This window comes from Neofelis nebulosa, chromosome 2, assembly GCF_028018385.1.
Source record: "Neofelis nebulosa isolate mNeoNeb1 chromosome 2, mNeoNeb1.pri, whole genome shotgun sequence".
Lineage (NCBI taxonomy): Eukaryota > Metazoa > Chordata > Mammalia > Carnivora > Felidae > Neofelis > Neofelis nebulosa.
Genome location: NC_080783.1, coordinates 30407542 through 30427937, shown reverse-complemented (window position 1 = coordinate 30427937; position 20396 = coordinate 30407542). Strand labels below are relative to the sequence as shown.

Below are 20396 nucleotides of genomic sequence, written 5' to 3'. Positions count from 1 at the left end.
ATTCTCTGAGCTTCCGTTTCCTTTCTGGTGAAAATGGAGGAAACAATACTTGTTTCACAGACCTAGACTGCACAGGGAAGACCACATAAGAAAAGGCAGACAAGGCTTCCGCTGCACCATCTGGCACACAGTAGGTGCCCAGGGAACGTCAGTTCTCTTGCCCCTGCATTTCCTATCCCCTCCCTGGGCTCTTCCTGGTCTGAGCTATTCCTTCGTGATGTCCTGCTTCTAATCAGCCCTCTCTCAGTGACAGGCAGGGACGTTTTGCAGCTCCGCGTCCCTCTGACTGATGTCTACTGCTAATTCCTTAAATTTACATATCATCTTTCTTCCCTCAAGCTCACAGCACTTAACAGACAAGTGGGGCACAAATGATTTAACTAAGTGAAATTCAGAGGCCTGCTTGTCTTGAGATTCTGCAAACTAGTGGATTAGCTTAGATGTCAGCGCTGAATTATGATCCTTCAGCTGCTCGTGCTTAGCACGCCACCAGCATTAACTCCCTGGTCTTCCAATGGTCCTTTAAATCATGCGAAGCGATTATCGTCTTATTGTGGAGGGAGAGGGGGTGGGGGGGAGAGGAGGGGAGGAGGGGGCTAGCTCCGTCCCTGTCCCGGGTGCGGCAGTCTGTGAGACCTTTGGCCTGATTGTGCCTGAAGTTTTAGCAACAGGATGGGTAAATAGAACAGACCCAGATAAAATCCAGCCAGCACGGCTCTTTCCACCTCCACACACATTTTACTTACTAAATTCTAACCATTATGCTATGAATCCCCTGCCGCTTAAGAATGTAAATTCACACAAGTGACAGTATTTCTGCCAAGCAATTTTCAAGCAGCAAGTGGGTCTTATTTGTGAAACTGTGAAGGAAGAAGGCTGAATAATAAGTCTCTGAAATCTGGTTTTCTTTATATATGAGGTAGAAACAGTCAGGGCTTGGAAATTACTGGAGCATGGCAGCATTTGAGGGCTTCTCGCAGGTGGCTCCAGGGTGTGTCCACAGGTCACCCCATTATTGTCAGTGCACCTCACCTTTGAAAGGGGCTGTTGGCTCGGGAGAGTGGGAGGGAATTGTGAAGACGTTGTCTGGGTCTGTGGGATTTTCTTGCTTCTCTCGTGAGAATATAGAGACTCGTATCATTCTTTATCTGTGCTTGTCATTCATCCATGGGAGCAAACTTTTCTTGAGTAGTGGCATATGTATGTCAGGGAGAAGGAGCAGTATTAACCCTCATATGTGTAAGACCGGGACTTAATCATCTAACCGGAGCGATGAGAAAGACACACATGAATCAGTTAAATTACAGCACAAGGTAGTGGGCGGTTCCCTGCTGAAATGCATGAATAATGGCCTCAAGTCTTTTTAAAAACAAGGTAATGGGGCACTTGGGGGGCTCAGTCAGCTAAGCTTCCGACTTCAGTTCAAGTCATGATCTTGAGGTTTGTAGGTTCGAGCCCCATGTCGGGCTCTGTGCTGACAGCTCAGAGCCTGGAGCCTGCTTCCGATTCTGTGTCTCCCTCTTTATGCCCTTTCCCCCCCACCCAAGACAAACATTAAAAAAAATTTTAATAAGTAAGTAATAAAAAAATAAAAGCAAGATAAGATTAGCGGTACAGTCAGCAAACGCTCAAGTTGTGGAGAGAAAAGCAGCATTCGTTGAAATGTGCCAGAAGAGTTAGGAGAAGAACTAGCAAAAGTGGGGTGTTAGGGGAGTGAGAGGGGACACTAAGGAGGTCCAGGAGCAGGGTGCAGGGTGGGGAAGCCAGTCCGGCTTGAATAGAGTGTGCCTGTTTGCCCAGCCTCGGGGCAGGTACCTGGGGCGCAGCTGAAGAGAAGAACGTGCCACAAGCAGGTGGAAAACCTAACGTCAGGTTCAGCTCTGCTACCCCCTACTTTGGACATGTCACTTGAACCTTCCTGAGCCTCATTTGCATCATCCTGTCCGAAGCGAGATTAAGAAGATCTGGCTCACAAGTATCTAGCATGGGGTCAGATGAAATAATGCATGTGACGTGCTTTGGAATCCACAAAGCATTCTGCAGGTATGACTTGTAATTATTATCATTAATAGCGGTTGTAATGAGATCCGACAGGAGAAGCTTAGGTTTGGAAGGTCTTTGAGTGTCTGCTTGCAGTGCCCATGTCTCCTCCCTTGGCAGATCACCAGCTTTAAAATTCTCTGGTGTAGGCAGCTGCCTAGCCATCTGCGCTGACTTTGACCTTGCAGAAGTCTCATGTTGTGAGGGTATTAGACAGACATGGTTCTGGATGGTTAAGGAGACAAACTGGAATCCCAACTATGCATCCTAAACTGGTCTGATTTGACTTCCCCGGGGGAGAGTAGCTTCTGGAGCAATAATCCCAGAGAATCTAACTGGAGGGGACTTAGGGGAGCCAGGAAGGAGGAAGGGAGATGGCTAGGGGGGCAAATGAAGGAGCTGGTTTGGGGCCATGGATAAGAAGACTGTCACAGGCTCATTCTTGCTAGAGTCGCGATGTCAGCAGGAGTAGTAACAGCAAACCAGCAGTCCAGAGACTAACCTGTTGATACAAGGCTCTGGAGTCCTCTCCTGTCCTCTGCTGACAAGCCTGGGATATTCACAGTCTCTGGTGAATAGAAAAGCTGGGTTCACATGTCTCAGATTAACATGATCCTGAAGTGTCTGGTGTGCTGGCTGTGTGGTGTGAAAGTGCCCTTGCCATCTTGCAGAAGTGTTCAGCATAAGATGTTTCAGGGCCAAAAGGAGGCAGTGAGCCTGTCTCCTCAAATCGCAGCCTGTTTTCTGTACAAGTGGCCAGAATGCTTCTGTGCCAGGTGGGTTTGCAGATACAGGCCCCCACACCTGTATCTGCAGGGCATGAGGTCTGCAAATGGCAACAAGAACTTAGTCTTCTGGGGCGCCTGGGTGGCGCAGTCGGTTAAGCGTCCGACTTCAGCCAGGTCACGATCTCGCGGTCCGTGAGTTCGAGCCCCGCGTCAGGCTCTGGGCTGATGGCTCGGAGCCTGGAGCCTGTTTCCGATTCTGTGTCTCCCTCTCTCTCTGCCCCTCCCCCGTTCATGCTCTGTCTCTCTCTGTCCCGAAAATAAATAAAAAACGTTGAAAAAAAAAAATTAAAAAAAAAAAAAAGAACTTAGTCTTCTGCACAGTGTCTGATGTAGTTGAAAACTAATCCGCCGAAAGGCCCTTTCCCCAAACATTTGCGCAGGTGAAACCTTAATTTCCCATCATGCGTATCTTCTCTATTAAACACATAGCCTTTATTAGTGATAATGACAGTGCTGTTCTCGCTGGAGCTCTGTTTGCCAGGCTCTCTGAAAAAGGCCGCCTCTGGCCTCCCCAAGCCCAACAGGGAAGGGAGTAGGGGGTCGAGTCCCTGACTCATCCCTGTGCAGCTGCCATCCAGCCCTTCTTGTGCTTAAAGTTGACACCGGGCTTCCGAATACTCCCTAGAGTCCGGGCACCGTCTAGTAGCCCTGGTGGAGACAGACGGTTTTCAATGTCTTCCATTTGGACAGTGCCCAGCCAAGATGACAAAGGCTTCAAGCATAAACCACCTGCAAGAATCATCTTCCAGCCTAGCAGCCACCTCAGCCCCTTATAATGTAGTTCATTGGGCTGCACTGGCCCTTTGGGTAAGCCCCTGGTGAATCAGACATGGGCCTGGCATCTTAGAATTCAGGAAGACGAGACTTAGAGCAGATGCCACCAGCCAAGACACAAGGCCAACTGCCCCGAGTGCCGTATGCGAAAGAGGCGCAAAGAAGGTGACGCAGAGAAATAGGCAGGAAGGACCAACCTGACATAGAGCCTCCAGAAGGGGCTTCGAAAGGGAGCGGTGTCTCAGCCAAGCCCCGAAAGCACCTTGAGAAAGAAACACGGGGCCTGGAGGACAAAGGCATGAATCGACAAGACACCTAAACTCTGGTCCCAGCTTCCCCAGGAGGGGCCACAGCCGCAAACTGGTCTCTTTCCCAAACGTTTACCAAGAACCTCTGGGTTTGTTTCCCTCAGATGACAGGAATTTCTTGCGGCTGCAGAGCGATGGCCGGAGAGAGGGCCAGTACGCACGGCTCATCAGCCCTCCGGTGCACCTGCCCCGGAGCCCCGTGTGCATGGAGTTCCAGTACCAAGCCACGGGCGGCCGCGGGGTGGCGCTGCAGGTGGTGCGCGAAGCCAGCCAGGAGAGCAAGCTCCTCTGGGTTATCCGCGAGGACCAGGGCAACGAGTGGAAACACGGGCGCATCATCTTGCCCAGCTATGACTTGGAGTATCAGGTAGGGTGGTGACAGGAGGTGGGTGCAGAGATCCAAGGGAATCTTTGTGATGTGTATTTCAGGCTTTCAAAGGGCCGTGCCCATTCATCATTAGGGAACGTGGTTAAGCACTGCTGTTTTCATTGTGTTTCTCACATTGCCATGGCAACTGAATGACACTCTTATTTGTTATTCAAAACGTGCTTATCTCCACATCCAGACTTGGTTCTTTGTTCCTCCTATTGCCTTTTATATTGCCAAAATCTTCCCAACAAATGTTTCTTCTCTCCATTTTAGTTTAGATTGCTATCAGGTAGGCTGACAAAGGGACACAGAAGCCAGGGAAATCAACACGAACCAACCTCTACACGCACGGGAAGGAGACTGCCCAGCCCTCTCGCACTCCAAGGAGAGGGGAAAATCCTGCCAGACCTGTCCCAGGGTGAACGTGGGAAGGGGAGGATTGCTGTTTGCACTCAGTGGCCAGCCGACCAGAAAGACTCCCAAATGAGTAGTTTCTCTCCCAGTGGCTCCAGGAGTGGAGTTCTATTATCTCTGCCCCACGGAGCAAAAGACTGAGTCACAGATGGGTCTGCACAGCTGTGGCTGAGGCTTGGGTAGGAGTAGACACACTGTGGAAGAGGTGACTGAGAACCAGCCAAAGCATTAACCTGCTCCTCCCCAGACGAGAAGCAGCAACAGATGGCTGGTGAGGCAGCCAACTGCTCGCTCGGCTTGCCAGAGGACATGTGCTAGTTTGCGGAAAGAACCCGGGAGGGTGGAATGAGGGAGGATTGAAGACCACAGAGCAGAGGGGCCTCTGTGTGCCGCCTGCAGTCGCCCTGGAGGTTGCAAGCTATCCCCAGTTCCGCCGCACTCCTAACTGCATTCCCGTTTAGAAACCTGAATGCTTCATGTTGTAAGTGCCTGGTTGCATTTTTGTCTCCCCCGCCAGATGGTGAGATTCTCTGGGCAGAGGGTCTGGGTTATTAGATTTTGTGACTGTCCTTGTGCCTGGCACATAGTAGGTGTTCAGTAAACTATTGGTGAAGGAAGAGATCCTTCCCCTCCTAGTTGTAATAGTGTAATAATTTGCCCCCAAGGCAAAGCCCAGTGCTGTATTTCTCACCTTACCCCCACCTGTTATGTGCTCTGAGTTTCCGAATACAGTACCTGCATTGGGCATTTAAAAGATTCATGAGAAAGGAACCTCCAAAATTGCTAGAGACATTTCAACCCTCCTGTAAACATGTCCTGATTCTCGTCCTTTTAATCTCTACATTCTGATTACTAGACAACAGTGTCCATCACCTTGTTATATATATTTTTAATCCTCTCAGATATACGTTTGATTTGAACCACTCTTTAAATTAAGATTTCAAGCACCATAGTCATGTGGTCAACAGATGTGTGTACCAGGTACAGTAACGCACACACGCACGCACACACACACACGCTTTAAGCTGCAGTTAACAGAGAATTGGAAATCTTTGCACTATTTCCAAGCAGCTCAGTTAACCATGGCTCTTGTTCTTCTGGCTTCTAGATTGTGTTTGAAGGAGTCATAGGAAAAGGACGTTCAGGAGAAATTGCCATTGATGACATTCGGATAAGCACTGATGTCCCACTGGAGAACTGTATGGGTACGTGAATAGCTGTCTCTTTGTGGCTCTTCCAAATAAGATACCAAGGGCTGGGATATACAAGAGGAAGCATCACACCATTTTCAAACCCAGTGATACCCAGGGGGTAGAACAGCAACAGTCTGTGCAGGAGGTGAGGTATGAATGTAGTTGTATCTTAGGCTGCATTCAGGATGGGAGGGGTATAAATGAGATGAAGTCTTCTATCTCCTGTTCCCATTCAGAAATAGACATGCATTAAGTATATGGAGACTCAGGGTGCCAAGACCCCATCGTCAGACTCCAGCTTTTAGCAAAGAAAATGCTAGAGGCTGAGAGCAACTGCCAGTCAGAATTACATGCTGCAAAGGTTTGATGTTTTTAATGGAAGCCTTCACTGGTGAACGAAAATAGTACATATGTTATATCAGAGTGATAACACAATTACCCAAGTTGTTCTCTTACATGAATGAATTACAGGGCAAACTATGGCAGGTGAAGTAAGATTTTAGAGTTTGCTTTGAAGCTGACACCTTCAATGCCCAAGATCCCAGAGTTGTAAGATTAAACATCACATGCCAGGTGACCAGCACAAGAAGGACACCATGAGTGTCCCTTTGGACAGAAATGCTGAGCGACCAGCCCAAGGAAGATGCACACATTTTACCCAGGCCACCCCAGGGGCATCCTGACCATCTCCCATGAGAGCCATGGGCATTTCCAAAACAAGAGGGAATCCCCAGAAGGAACGGACCTGCTTTTACTTGGCAGAGTAACTGTAATCACTCACCGAGTGCTTTTCTTGGCACGTGGGTCCCGATGTGTATGTGCCTGATGATGTCAGGAGCGCCTGGGACCACCCCAGTCCCTTCAGGCAGCTCTCGGGCCTGGGCATCTATGCATAATCCAGGCTCTGAGAAAGTAATCAGTGGTAAGTGACTGATTACAATGCTTTGGGGACCCATTGCTCTATAAAGGACTTTTTGTTCCAAAGCAACTCTGGGAATCTCTCCCCACCCACCCAGCCCCCGTGATACTGATATGTTAGACACAGTCTAGAGCATGAGGAGGACACAGGACACTTTCCATGGGGTGTTACCAAAAAAATTATTGGAAGTCATCTACATCATACCCTCTACCTGCCTGATTGTTTCTTCCCCTTGTCTAACTCAATATTTTTTCTTTTTTTTCCCCCAGAACCCATATCGGCTTTTGCAGGTGAGAATTTTAAAGGTAAAAAAAATTACGGGTTTTTTTTTTTTTGCATGTCTTTTTCTTCCCCCCATGTGATGTGAATTTGGTATGGGGAAGAAACCTCCAAATTTGACAAAGCTCTCACGAGAAAAGAGACACCACACCTTCCCGCCACTAGATGGCACCAACCACACCTGTAGCTTCCAGGAAAGAGGATTGAGATCTTCACTGTCTCCTGTTTAATTAAAGTTTAGAAACCTATAATAGAGACAAATAGGTTACAGATAAACCTTTCAGCCTTGCATTGTCCAACGGGGAGCAATGAGGCTGAAAATGCATGAGTGGTGAGAAAAGAGAGGCTGTGGGGGAGAGTGAACAACAACAAAAAAATCAGTAGTAAATTAAAAGTGAAATGAGGTGGTAATGATTTATTTTCGCCTGAAGATGGTTTCTTTCCAGCTGTAGGGCACCAAGGCAGTGGCTTCAATGAACCCTCAGGGAGGTACGGTGGCAGGCCACTTTACGAGGGCAGAAAGTTAGGGGAAAGACACAAGGAAGGATAATCCTAAGGGGAAAAAGGTGCAGAAATCTGGAGCTGGTGTCTGGTAAAGGGAAGATGGAGGCACATATGCTGACTGGAGTTAGAGCATTTAAATAGGGGACTGAAACCCAGCACAGGCCATGTTCTCCCTACTAAAGGAGAGAGCACAGTAAAGAGAGGGGAACTGGGGATGATGGCCGTACCCTCAGAGCCTGGGTGGTGGTAACGCCTGTCCTGTGGGGGTGCAGTGGGTCCCACACTCTGCCCTCCTTGTGCTCCAGTGAGTTCGCACCGATCACGTTTCCGCCCACGGTCCCCATGCTGAGTGTTTAGAAGCCACTCCTAAGTTCTTCCTTTCCGTTGGCCGGGGTGGCAAAGCTCATTCAGACACTCGTCCTCACCCAAGGACAGGGGTTTTTCATACCCTGGTTTATGCAAACAGTTGTGAGGCTTCCTGTGCCCTGTTTGCACTGGCTGGCCTTAACCCCAGAGGTGACAGCGTTCCAGCGGTAAGGGAAGTCATTTTTACATCTGAAGTCTAGACTCGTTACCTTCGCTCTCATGAATCTGTCCAGCTCCTTGGCTAGAAAGAGATGAATTCCCGGTTTGCCACCTAGATGCGCCGTTGCCTCCAAATCATCTGGCCTCATTTTCCACTCCTCACCCTCTAAGCAAATAGGTGGGGAAGAAAGCGGCAGAACAGAGCATGAAAGACGGACACAGAATACAATTTCTTTCTTTCTCGCCCTTCCTTGCCTCCCGAACGGCATCCCGCTCCCCGCTGCACATTGTAAAGGGTAGAGAGTATTCGTGTGCACGTTGGTGCTCTCTGGGCGTGAGATTTATGCTAATGCGGATCTGAGCATTGGGAAGGAAGCTGAGATCCGAACTGAATCACTTGGATCACAGTTGAATTCAAGCTCTAACCTCTAGGACCCAAGGTAATGTTTATGTTGGGGAAGTGAAACCTGCTGATTAAGACTCAAAGCTCCCGGGAAGGCTGGCTGAAGGCTTGCAGCTATGACCACAGACATGGTTGTGAGTGAGCACGCGTGTCTGGGTCCATGACTGACAAGAACGGGGGCTAAGTGCTCTGCTTCTGTAAGAGAATAAACAAACCGGGGCACATGTGCTTCCTTGAGGTTGTGTTTACCGTGAGGCTTTACAGTCCAGTCATGTTCTCTTGTAAAAAATATATAAATAAAATATCATCGGAGCCGCAGTGCTCATTTAGCCAAAATAAACACAGGGCTTAGTGACTTGAAGGTAAGCATCTCCAACGCTCTCACGAAGGGCTGATCTGGGGCGTTAAGCAAAAGCAGCGCACTGGGGGTGTGCATTGGCCCATGACTGTTGTCTCTGGAGGTAACGAGCACTTTGGAAGAAGGAAACCGAGTCTTGGGGGGCAGAGACTGGGCCAAGGAACATAGAGTCAAGAGCAGGATTGAAATTGAACATGGACAGTTTCTATCACATTGTCAAGCTGTACATGGTACTCAGAGTCGGTAGCCGGATGAACCCAGGACCGGTCTTCTTTTGGGCCGAGACCCCTCTGGCCTCAGCATGCAATCTGTGTTTTGACTCAAGCAAAGCCTTCCACTGGCTAAAGGAAGGAGGACCATCTGCCCTGCCTAACCTGGTGACTGGTGCACTGCTCCTCTCCTGGTCAGGGCACCGCTGGCCCTGGTGGGAGCCTGGGTGTCCTGGGATTAAATTGAACTTTTCTCTCAAAAAGGGGAACAAAGAGAACTCAGGTTTGGGCAGGCAGGATGCAGAGAGTTGGTGGTTCAACCCTAATAACCATAGATGGTTACATTGTTAGTGTGGTTGGTTTTTTTTTTTTTTTTTTTTTTTTTTGAATCTGGGTTATTTTTCTTTTCCATTATAAATTAACCATGTGACAGACGCAGTCTCATTCTTTGGGAGAGCCCAGTGTGGACTAGGTCAATCTTTAAGGAAATGCAATAGAATTAGCCTCTGGGCTGGGTCTTGTTAGGTATTCTTGATCTGTTATATTGGCAAGTGTCTTTCATTTTTCTGCCTCTTACTCATTGCTCGCCATGAAACATTTTTTTTATTCCAATCACCTTGTGTTTTCTGCTTCGTGTGTATACTTTGATTGTAAACCAGGGTATGAGTCAGTAATGAAGAGAAACAAGCCATAGAGGGAAGGAACAAGGAAAAGAGAACGTGAATAAGCTGCATTGTCATGTGATTTGTAAAAAGACTTTTGTTGTTGTTGTTATGAGTCACGTCTTAAACAATGTAGCCCGGGTTGGTGTGCATTTTTTTTTCTTTCTTTCTTTCTTTTTTTTTTTAAGCATCGGCTATAAGCACAGTGCCGTCATGTATCTTTTTCTAGAATGTGAGCTTTAACAAATGAAAACCCGTACAAAGGAAAAGGACAAAAAAAACCCCGAAAAGTGGTATAATTAAGGTGATGGATTATTTCCCCTTAGCCAATACTTTCTTTTTTCCATAAAAGAAAAAAGAATAATAAAGAAGCCAGTAAAAATGTGGAGGGCCCATGATCAGAGCTCTGTAGCTGTTGACCAAGTAGTTATTTTTAGGAGCTCACAGTAGATGCAAGAGGTTTTGTTCATGTTAGAGGCTGAGGACTTTGAACAACGCAGGAGCAGGGACACCGGGTCTGGTACCCTACCCATTAGAGGCCCGTGGAAATCCCAGGCACGGGGGCTCTCAGGGAAGGTGGTTGTTACAGTAAAGGATTCAGAAGCACTGGGTCTGCCACTGATGGATGCTAAAAGGGACATCAGTGTCTCTTGCTAACTAACAGCTGTGAGCTTGGGCTCTCAGACCAGTTCTGAGAGCCGTGGGTCTCGCTCAGGGTTCACTTTCTGCAGCCCTGCTCAGTTACACCAGGAGAAAGTGAACATCTCAGTCAGTCTCCTGGGCACAGAGGGGAGCAGTCTTAAGAGAGACCCATTCCCAGGTAGTGACAGAGCTGGCCGGGGTGTGCCTCACGTTTTAAGTTCTGTTTGTTTGGTGCCAGCTGGTCCAAACCAATTTGGACCAATTCCCACCACCTCTCCCTTTTTATCCACCCCCCCCTTATTCCCCACTGGCCGTCTCCCAGAGGCATTGCCCATCAGTGCAGCGTCCCCCAATCCCAGGGCACAGGACCTGGGGTTGCCCCCCCCCCAGTGTCCTCTCTCCTTGGCTTCCCCTTGAGCTCTTTTCTCCTAGAAGCACTTCCAAGAGGCGGTGAGGGTTACGTGGCTGAAAGGCAGAGAAGCATTCCTACGCCCTGCCAGGGTTCCGGAAAGGCGGCTGTGGTGTGCAATTCCTTCTCCTTGGCCCCCCTCCCCTTACGTCTCCAGCTGCCGGATTGAGGCTAGGTGTTGCTGAGCAAGGAAGCATGGAGATCAGATGTGCGCAAACCGCATAACTGCTTGGCTGCCACAGCTTGCCTAAGGGGACACTGAGGCATTCTTTGTGAGGTTTGCTTGTGCAAGCTGCCTCCCCCGTCACAGAGGCCCGACGCGCCCCTCCTCGCAAGCTCGCCATTCATCTAAACAGCTGCCAGCGTCAGTTTCTCTAAGGGGAGAAGGACATTTTTTTCACCGACGCCTCCTCTCTCCAGGAAGAGAGTGCCACCAGAGAGAAGTGTCCGAAACTCCAGCCAGCCACAGCTCTGAATTCAGAGGCACTTGGGATAGATGTGGGGGATCAGTGCAGCTTCTGCGAGCCTAGTGGCACCCTTCCAAGGCCCCTCTGGACACTGCTTGTAAGGCCAATTAAAGAGTCATTTCTCAGGGAGATGTTGTACTTTTACAATCTTCTTCCAAACAGGCCAGGGGACGTGGCCGCGTTCGTCTACTGTCTTTCGTAAACTTCTCCAGAGGCGCCAACCTTTTTCGTTTGTTTGTCTAATCTCACAAATTCAACAAGCCTTTTTGTCTGAAATACTCCTTCACCTGCACCTCATTTCCAAGCTGTGCAGCCAGGACGCGGCCGACAGGCCAAGTCTCCCCACAGCGAGGCCACCTCTTACTTGCAGCGAGCCTTGATCCCTTCCTCTGGGAGAGATGGCCCGCCCGGCACCGGGGTCTTTCAGAGCATTTCTTTTGGAAACCTGGGTGACTCCTCCAGGTCCAGAGGACATGGGGTAAACTTGGCTGTAGGACGTGCTTTCTCTATACAGTGGTTCAGAGAGAACTTGACCGGGATGGTCCTGGTCCTCAGACAGGTTCAGATGGAGGCTGGAGGCAGAAAGAGAGAGGGTGACTTCCTGTCCCATCCCAGCTTGGTTAGAACGGGGGTCTGCACGCTTCTTCTGGAAAAGGACAGAGAACATGTCGGGCTTTATAAGACTCTGGGTCGCAAGTACTCAGCTCTGCCGCTGTAGCACAGAAGCAGCCGTAAGCAATATGTGAAGAGGGTGGCTGTGTTCCAGAATGGACAAAACTGGGCAGCGGGCCAGAGCGGTCATCCGACCCCGGGGCCCTGGCACAGGCTGGGGATTGGGTGCACGTGCTTCTGGTCCTGACGCTGCTACTTTCCAACGGCTTCCTGAGGGCTCCAAGCCATCACTAGGGTTTTGCTTTGTGCTGCGCTGCCCTCTTCCTCGATGTTCCTCCAGGTAAAACCAGGAGGAAATCACTCATCCTCTCAGATTCTCGGGTCTCCTGTCCGAGGGTCATGAGGAGAAAACAAGGTGATTCGTGCGAAGCCTGTCGCCCAATACCCTTCCCATGGAAAGTGACCGCTCTTTGTAGCTGTTGTTATGGCCACATTTCCCAGGGGTTTATTAATTCAGTGACCCTGTGTGCACGAGAGGAATGGAAGGAGCACTACCTGGGTGTCTTCTTTTCCCTCAGTCTCCTCCTATGCATGGCTTCTTAGAATTTATGGTTTGCCAGAATTCAAATTCTTATGCCTTTGCATTGCCCCTTTCTCCAGGGGGCCCAGAACTTTTACAGATGGAAGCCTGCTCAACCTTGCAAATACACTTGAAATTATTGACTATTTAAATATCTGTTTCTCATTATCTCACACAATGAGAAAACTTTGTGGAGAATTAGAGGATGGTAATTAAAGAAAAATAGTTCAAGAGTTGAAGGCATTTTCCAATTGGGTAAAAAAAGGGGGGGAGGAGGGATGTGAATAAGTGATAGACGTTACTGCAATCAAAAGGAACATTCCAGTCCAGCACATTGCTAGCTCTAGACAAGGCTGAGGTCTTACCCACCCTCTTTCTCCCATATCGGGGAACCAGCCCAGGCTCCTTTGTTACAAAGCAATGGCCCAGCCACCCCATATGACTGAGGGGATAAGTGGGGCCAAAACAGAGGCACTCACAAACCTGGGCACCTGGTGCAGGTGACATCTATCTGAAGGGGGTACCTTTTGTGCAACTTCACCTAAGAGGCACAATATGAGCCAGCAAAATTGCTAGCACTTTCCAAGAATAACTGTTATGTGAAGTACCAGTGGGTCGTCAATGTTTTCCAGGGACTCTGGATGTTGTTTCAAATACATTCTCTCATCCATTTGTTCATCCATCCATCCATCCATCCATCCATCCTTCTGACATCCATTGGATTGCTGCTATTGTCTGGGAAGGCTCTTTGGAAGGGCATGTAACCCCTGTTGATCTATCACCTTTCTTTTCTCTGTCTGGCAAACCAGAGCCTTAGTATATAGCCCCTGAAGGCTGCCACAAAGCCAGATTCCAAACCAGCAATCCACCTGTCTGTGCGAGTTAAGTCTCTTTAGCTGGAGAATGTTCTGAGAAACTCTGGCCCCAACTGTGCGTCACCCAAAATTGCCTGTGGGGGGAGGAGAGAAGAATTCGTAGGTGGATCCTCTCTTTTCTAACTCCCTTCATATTAAAAGCACAAACTCACATAGCATGCTTCCTCATTTCTCAAAACAAATGTCCAAGGAAAATGTTTGAGGAGCTGACGTACTGTCCTTCACTGTCCATAAGATGGCTTTTGTCACGAAAATTTTCTTCATGTTGATAACTTGGGGGAGGGGAGCATTGGTAGGAAAGGGGAAGGGGTCTCATACCTAAAGTGGAGTGTGTCTTCCAAAGCGGAACAGAACTCTGAGACCAGGGGTCTCACTGTGACTCTGAACGTGTAACCCGTGTATTGCGATCTCCCCTTCTTCTGGGCCCTGACATCCTCCCCGCCGTGGCCCAATGTTGTCTCTATCACAAGAAACACTTCAGAAGTAGCACTGAGGCCCAGCCCTAGCACTCTGAGCCCTGGGGGGGGGGGGGGGTTATTTAATGTTGAAAACCAGCATTTTGACTGAAGGAAAGCAAGCCTTTGAACTGAAACTATGTGGTTTGGAGGGAATGTGAGCAGTTGTGGCCATTTTTGGCTTGACAAAAATTTGTGCTGCTCCCTTTGTGGTGTATGATCAGGTGCTTCAGGTGGGGAGTGAATCCCTGTGGATGTATCACCTTCCTTTCTTCTCATTAGAGGAGGGCTCTCACTGTGGCACCAAATCGAAATCAGAAGCAAACCCAAGGATGCCCTTTGGGAAGAGGGGGTTGGCACTGGGGAACTTCAGCCCGTCCCCATGCACTTTGTTGTTTCTCGTGCATTCTTCTGAGCCCACATGAAAATCCAACGGCAGGGTGGTTGCCAGGCAGCAGATACTCTTAGTGACCTGAATAATGAGTTGCCACCAGTTCACTGTGACTCAAAAGCTGGCCATTTTCAAGGAGCTGTTTTCAGCGCTTTGCTTTCTCTTTCCGTTTCTACGCGTAATTTTCAATATGGTCACAAAGATTGACAGAGAGGGAGAGAGAGAGGGAAAGGGAGGGGAGGCAGAAGGGGGAGAGGGAGATAAAGAGCTTTCTCAGCTACAGAAATGAAATTATTAAAAGACAGAAGTGATTTGGGAATAAAGGAAAATAGAGGAGGTGATAACGAAGGGGACGAGGTAGAACGGGGACGGTGGGGCTCTGGATGTGGCTGCCAGTGTATATGCTGTGTGACACATCCTTGTCAAAGCTCTTCCGATACTGCACCCTCCTGGTGGCCCGAGAGGCACCAACAAACCCTGCACTTTAGCAGAAGGGGATCCCTAAAACTAGAGGAACCAGTGATTAAAGGCTGGGCAGGTGGACAGGCTCTAGAAGATAGTTCCAGCAAAATGCTCTCATTTTGCTTCCACTTCTGAGACACATCAGAAGGTCTGACCCACCCCCCAGCTATTCCCCCAAATCAAAGAGAGGCGTTGTGGTGTTCAGGCTGAGGAGTTGGCCAACACTGACCCACAGATAGGAGGCTTCACCTCAGAAGCCCTTCAGTCAAGAGCATTTGTGGAGCGCTTTCTTTGTCCATCCCCTGAGGGAGACATCAACAGGAGAGGGACTTCTTCCACTTGAGGGTCTCCAAGCCTCGTGGGGGTGGGGGGGGCAGGGGGGGCATGAAAATCTAAATGCACCCTGGCTACATCTTGAGTAGAGATGCACCCACAGTGTAGGACCAAGGATGGATGAAGAAGGAAGCGGCCCCTCCCAGCCGTGCGTCCCCCTGGGGGACCCCAGGGACAGAGAGGATGGGTCTTTCTGGCCACCACCACTTGATGGAAGCAGCTAGGGATGGAAGCTTTCATAGGTTAAGCATACATCATTTTTCAGAAGTAAAGATCATGTCTGGTTTTGGCAAGCTCCAAAGCTCCTAGTCCCATTCTGGGCCAGATTCTCATCTGATGTAAATCTTCGGGAGAATCAAGTTGTAGCACGGTTTTGCATCAAGTGGGACTCCGGCCAGTCTTTCCCCAGAGTTTCCCTGGGCTTAAATCTGCTATATCATCTCCATGGCAACCAGAGGCTGGCCAGCGAATGTGGTTGCCTTCGAAATCCTCTGCTAGCTTCTCTTTCCCTCCTCTGTCTTTTCTGAGATTAAGAATGATCTCCCTCCCTTGGCTCTCACTTACTCACTCTCTCTCTTAACATACCCATATCATGTGTGCCCACATTTTTTTTTTCTGTTGCAACGTCTTTCCAATCAGCTTTCGAAATCCTCCATCCAATTAAAAAAAAAAAAAAAATGAAGATGCGTTAGTCATGGCTTGACAGTGATAACTGGCCTGTCTAGACAAGACCAGGCTGATTTCGATGGGCATGGAAGCCTTGGCAAGCCAAAGTGGAATTCACCTTTAAGTCTAGCCAGCCTAATTAATACATTTGTTTACGAATGCTGGCCAACCGGACCAAATACTGTATTTCCACCCCTTCCGAGAATCAGCCTGCCCGAATCCCGGAAGTCGTTCCAGCATCATTTACTTGCTTGTGCACATCCGTGAGTGTCCGTACGCGTGTGAATTATGACGCTTCTGTCTACGGTAGGGTAACTGCGGTTTAACAGAAAGAAGGAAAGAGCCTTGTAATCATACAGCTCTTGGTTGAATCCCATATTTACCATCACTTGCTGTATAACCCCCGTCACTTAACCTCTCTGAGCCTCTGTTTAGACCTCCATCTGTGAAATGGGCCCGACAGTGCCTATCTCATCAGGTTGCGAGTAGGAAATGACGTCAGTCGTTTAACAGTGCTTGTCACGAGCGAAGTACTCAGTACCTTCTTATTCCCCAGCCCCTTCCCTATCCGCTCCAAAGCATGTATGTGTTTTCCTTTTTCTTTTTTTTTAATTAATTTTTGGAGTAGTCTGCATGCTCTCAGCCTAGCAACACTCTTCTGTGTCTCTCCACCAGGGGGCACCCTCCTACCAGGGACCGAGCCCACAGTGGACACGGTGCCCGTGCAGCCCATCCCAGCCTACTGGTATTACGTAATGGCCGCCGGGGGCGCCGTGCTGGTGCTCGTCTCCGTCGCGCTGGCCCTGGTGCTCCACTACCACCGGTTCCGCTATGCGGCCAAGAAGACCGATCACTCCATCACCTACAAAACCTCCCACTACACCAACGGGGCCCCTCTGGCGGTGGAGCCCACCCTAACCATTAAACTAGAGCAAGACCGCGGCTCGCACTGCTGAGGGCCGAAGCCAAGGACGGCACCCAAAACAAACGAGAAAGACTACCAACACGTTGCCTCGATTTTGCACTTTTTTCTCCTCGCCTAGTCTCTGTGTGGACTCTCAAGACATCTCTGTCTGTCTCTCCTCTCTCTCTCTCTCTCCCCCCGGGGGCCCAAACCCTGTGTGCTTTTATTCATCCTGACCATTGTCCTTGGGTTCTCTCTCTTTTGGTTTGTTTTTATCCTTTGTTGATTCCAAACCAACCACCCCCACCTCTAATGCTGCATCTTGGAATATGAGAAGAGATACGCCCCCCAGCACTTCACAACTGAAGGCTCAGCTGGTTTTCTTTCAGAGACTGGTTCCCTGTTTCTTCCCTTTGCCTTATCCCATACCTCCTCCCGGTGGGCAGTCTGCCAGGAGACCGGAGAGGAAACCTGGATCTGTGTGTTTGTACATAGTATATACATGTGCGTGTGAATCGCTCTGTGTCGGGTGTGTGTGTATGTGTGTGTGTGTGTGTGTGTGTGGACGTGAGAGAGAGACTGGTTCATTGTGGGGGTGGGGGGTAGTGTGTGTGGATGTGTTGAGAGAGGACCCCCTTTAACCCTTGTGTTACTTCTCCGGGGGTACATTCTCCAAAAAAAATAATATGCTGTACTAGTTTTGTTTACTTGGAGAAGAGATTGAAGCTTTTTGTTGCCTTATCTAGCTCTGGCTGGGTTTCTGTTGGCTACCACTGTCATCTCCAGGTACCCAAAAAAACTCGAGGCCTCATGAAATGAAATGTGGCCCCTCCCATCCCTATCCCATTCCCGATCCACCTGACCCAAGAGGAAAGTTCCCCCAGCGCACTCAGACATGACCCCTTGTCATGTCTCCTGGAGTCTTGGAAGTAGCAAGATGGCAGCCATTGGGTGCGTGCAGAATCATCTCTACTTCCGGCCCTGAAGCAAATCTGTCTCGTGTTGCCTTATGAAAGGGAAGCTCGTAATGAATGTGTAGCTTTTATCAGTTAAGTCCAATCTTGGAATACGTCATAAAGAATAACAAGTCTGAGACTGGCTTAGGAAAAGCAGTAGCCTGTTTAAGGTGGGAGCGAGAGGTGGAGGAGAGAAGGGAGGAGCAGGGAGGACTGAATGTGGTCTTTTCAAAGTCTCCTCACTTGGGGGGTTTACTGTGCCCGACTTGGGATGGAGTAAGAAGCTTAAAAATTGTAATCTTTGGTATTCTGTTGGTCATTGTAATAGCATTTGTAAAATATGGGGGGAAAGGGATCGTTTCCTTTCGTGGTGTTAATGTGTGCCTGAATCTATAGCCACTAAAACATAAGACTGTTCACCTGACTTATTTAAATATTCTGAGGCTATTCAGAAGTAACCATTTTTTTAAAATGTCAACTGCCAACCCTTAAAATGCTACCCCTTAAAGCATTCGTAGCATCTGGCAAATACACCTTCTTAGGCTGGCCTGGCATTTCCAGATGTTGCTGCATCAGGAGAGGGTATAATGAAGATAAATCTGTTGCTGCCCGTGTGTCCTCTCTAAGCAACGCAGGGAGAGGGATGTTAGAGATAAATTGCCTAATGATATTGTACAAAGGATAGATTCAATAATGAAGTCAATTTCATTGATAGAAAATGCATATTTTAACGAGACACTCAGTGACTTGGGGCTCAGCCTTGGGGGTGTTGATTTCTCTGCTTCCTGCTAGGAATCCACCAAGGAAGTGTGAGATTCTCTCCAAAGATGGTTGCCTGGGCTGAAAGCCTCCAGGTACCTTCTGAGAACAAAATATTATTATTTTTTTTTTTTTGGCTGCTTGGGAGAGAGAGACTTTTAGCATTCTTTCAGAATATATTCGCAGGTCCCTCCAACACACGCTCACTTTCGCATCTGGTTTGTTTCATCCTTCTGAAAGAAAGGTGCTCTCCCACTCTTATTCTATTTCAAAGAGCTACTCTGGCTCAACCACAGAAGCTCTGCCAAGAAAAGAAAAGATGAAAGGCTAGAGCATGAGCTACCTTGAGATTTCAAGTGTCCTACCCCAGCTGAAGATGGAAAACAAAGCTGCGAGAGGGAGGAGGGGCACAAGCCCAACATACCGTGTGATGAATTCCATGCCAGTCACTACGGGCTTTTTATCTCAGGTGTCCACATCCAGCTGTGCATTTGGGGCCAGGCATTCCCTCGAAATGATTGACATCCCCGTAGGCACCCCGTGGAGGTATGGTGTCGGGAAATTACACCTGGAAAATCCAGCCAGTGTATCAACTGTCTGAGTTACTTACTATCTACCCTTGAGGATTTCCCTTCTTTACAAGAAGATGACAACAACTTTGTGCATTTGCTGTGTCTTTATCTGGTGCCCCATGTGGCATCATCTTTATGTACATGCCATAGTTGAGAATATGAGACTGCTCAAATCTTTGTGAATCCCATGATGAACTTCAGCTGGGGATGTCACACTTTCTCCTTCTCTCTCTCTCTCTCTCCCCCTCTGGCCCAGCAACTTTCATAGTATTATCTAGGTACTATGCTAAAAGAGCAGCTGTTCTATAAAATCATGCTTTGCAGCTTTCTAAAAAAGCAAAATTCTGTATTTCATGGAGGGAGGGAAGGATCACTCTCTTCTAAGAAAAATAGACTGGACAGGTGAATGCATGCATGCATGTGTTTAGAGTTGCTTCTCAGAAGACAAAAAGGTGATAGCAACTACTAAAATATAAATGAATGAATGAATGAATGAAGAATTGAAGGTCTAGCTCGGGCTGGTAAAGTTTTTGCCTTAGTAGAGGTTTCATATTAACAGCTCCAGGAGGGCAACCCTTATCTCTGGGGTTTAAAAAAAAAAAAATCCCTTCCTTGATATTATTCTAACAATTGCTCTCCCCTAATTGCTGGTGAAGGCAGAAAAAAGAAAAAAAAATTATAGCATTGCCATTGACAAAACAGGACCCTGAAAATAAAGTGAAATTGTCTTTTCCCTCACCCCACAGTTTTGGGATTAAAGCCAGAATAGGATAGGAAATCCAGTAATATTTCTGACGTTGATACCCCATCTTTAAAAAGATCTTGTCTTTAAACTAAAAATAGCAGGCAAGCAAACACCTAAAATAATCGATAATTACCAAAGAAAAACAACAAAACAAGAAAACTTAAAGATTTTTACTTCCTATTCTTATCCCTCTTCCTATAACTGTGACATCTCTTGCATTGCTCAGTTGCCTGTGTGTCTAAATAACTTGTGGACATTGGAAACTATTTGAAAATGTATTGTGTGGAATGTAATAAAATGATGATATTTTTATACAAACATCTGGGGTTTTTTTTCCTGTTTGCCTATGAGAACAAAGTTGAAATGTAGGCTTTGAACAAATTGATGTTTCCAAAGTTTGACCACTGCCTTCTGAGCTACAGGGCATTGCTGTGGGAGGTAGGTGGGTTTTCTCCTTGAGGCTGGATGCCAGTTTTTTCTTCTTTTATTTTTATTACTGCTTGTTAGGAGTTTTATCCAATTTGTGCAGCTGAGCCAACTTTTATGATTGGTGTGGGATTTTGCAAAAGTTGCTAAGTGCTAAATTGCTCAGTGTGATTCCACAAAATTTCTCTTGATGGCAAATCCCTGGAGATTGGACTCTGCCTTTCATGGGGCCCCAGGGGGAATGGGACCAGTGGAGTTGAATCATGTACTTGGCTCTACAGAGACAGATAGCTTCCTTTGGAGAAGAAGCGGCGACATGATGCCCCTCGCCTACCAAATCATTTCTTCCATGGGGACATTGATCTCTTTATGAGCACTTTCCCAGACAAAATGGGA

General features: G+C 48.1%; 1 protein-coding gene across 6 annotated transcripts in view; it reads left to right on the top strand.

Annotated features, from left to right (window-relative positions):
- The window catches only part of NRP2 (neuropilin 2), a 116844-nt gene that overhangs the window by 78691 nt on the left and 17757 nt on the right, over window positions 1–20396 (top strand). For 2 of the 6 annotated variants that reach the window (XM_058707846.1, XM_058707837.1), the window contains exons 13-15: window positions 4015–4277; window positions 5803–5899; window positions 7076–7096. In XM_058707846.1, the coding sequence (XP_058563829.1) occupies window positions 4015–4277; window positions 5803–5899; window positions 7076–7096 (381 nt within the window). Of the gene's footprint in view, window positions 1–4014; window positions 4278–5802; window positions 5900–7075; window positions 7112–16313; window positions 19893–20396 lie in introns of those variants that run through there. The other 4 variants (XM_058707827.1, XM_058707855.1, XM_058707871.1 and 1 more) reach the window with 3 other exon arrangements.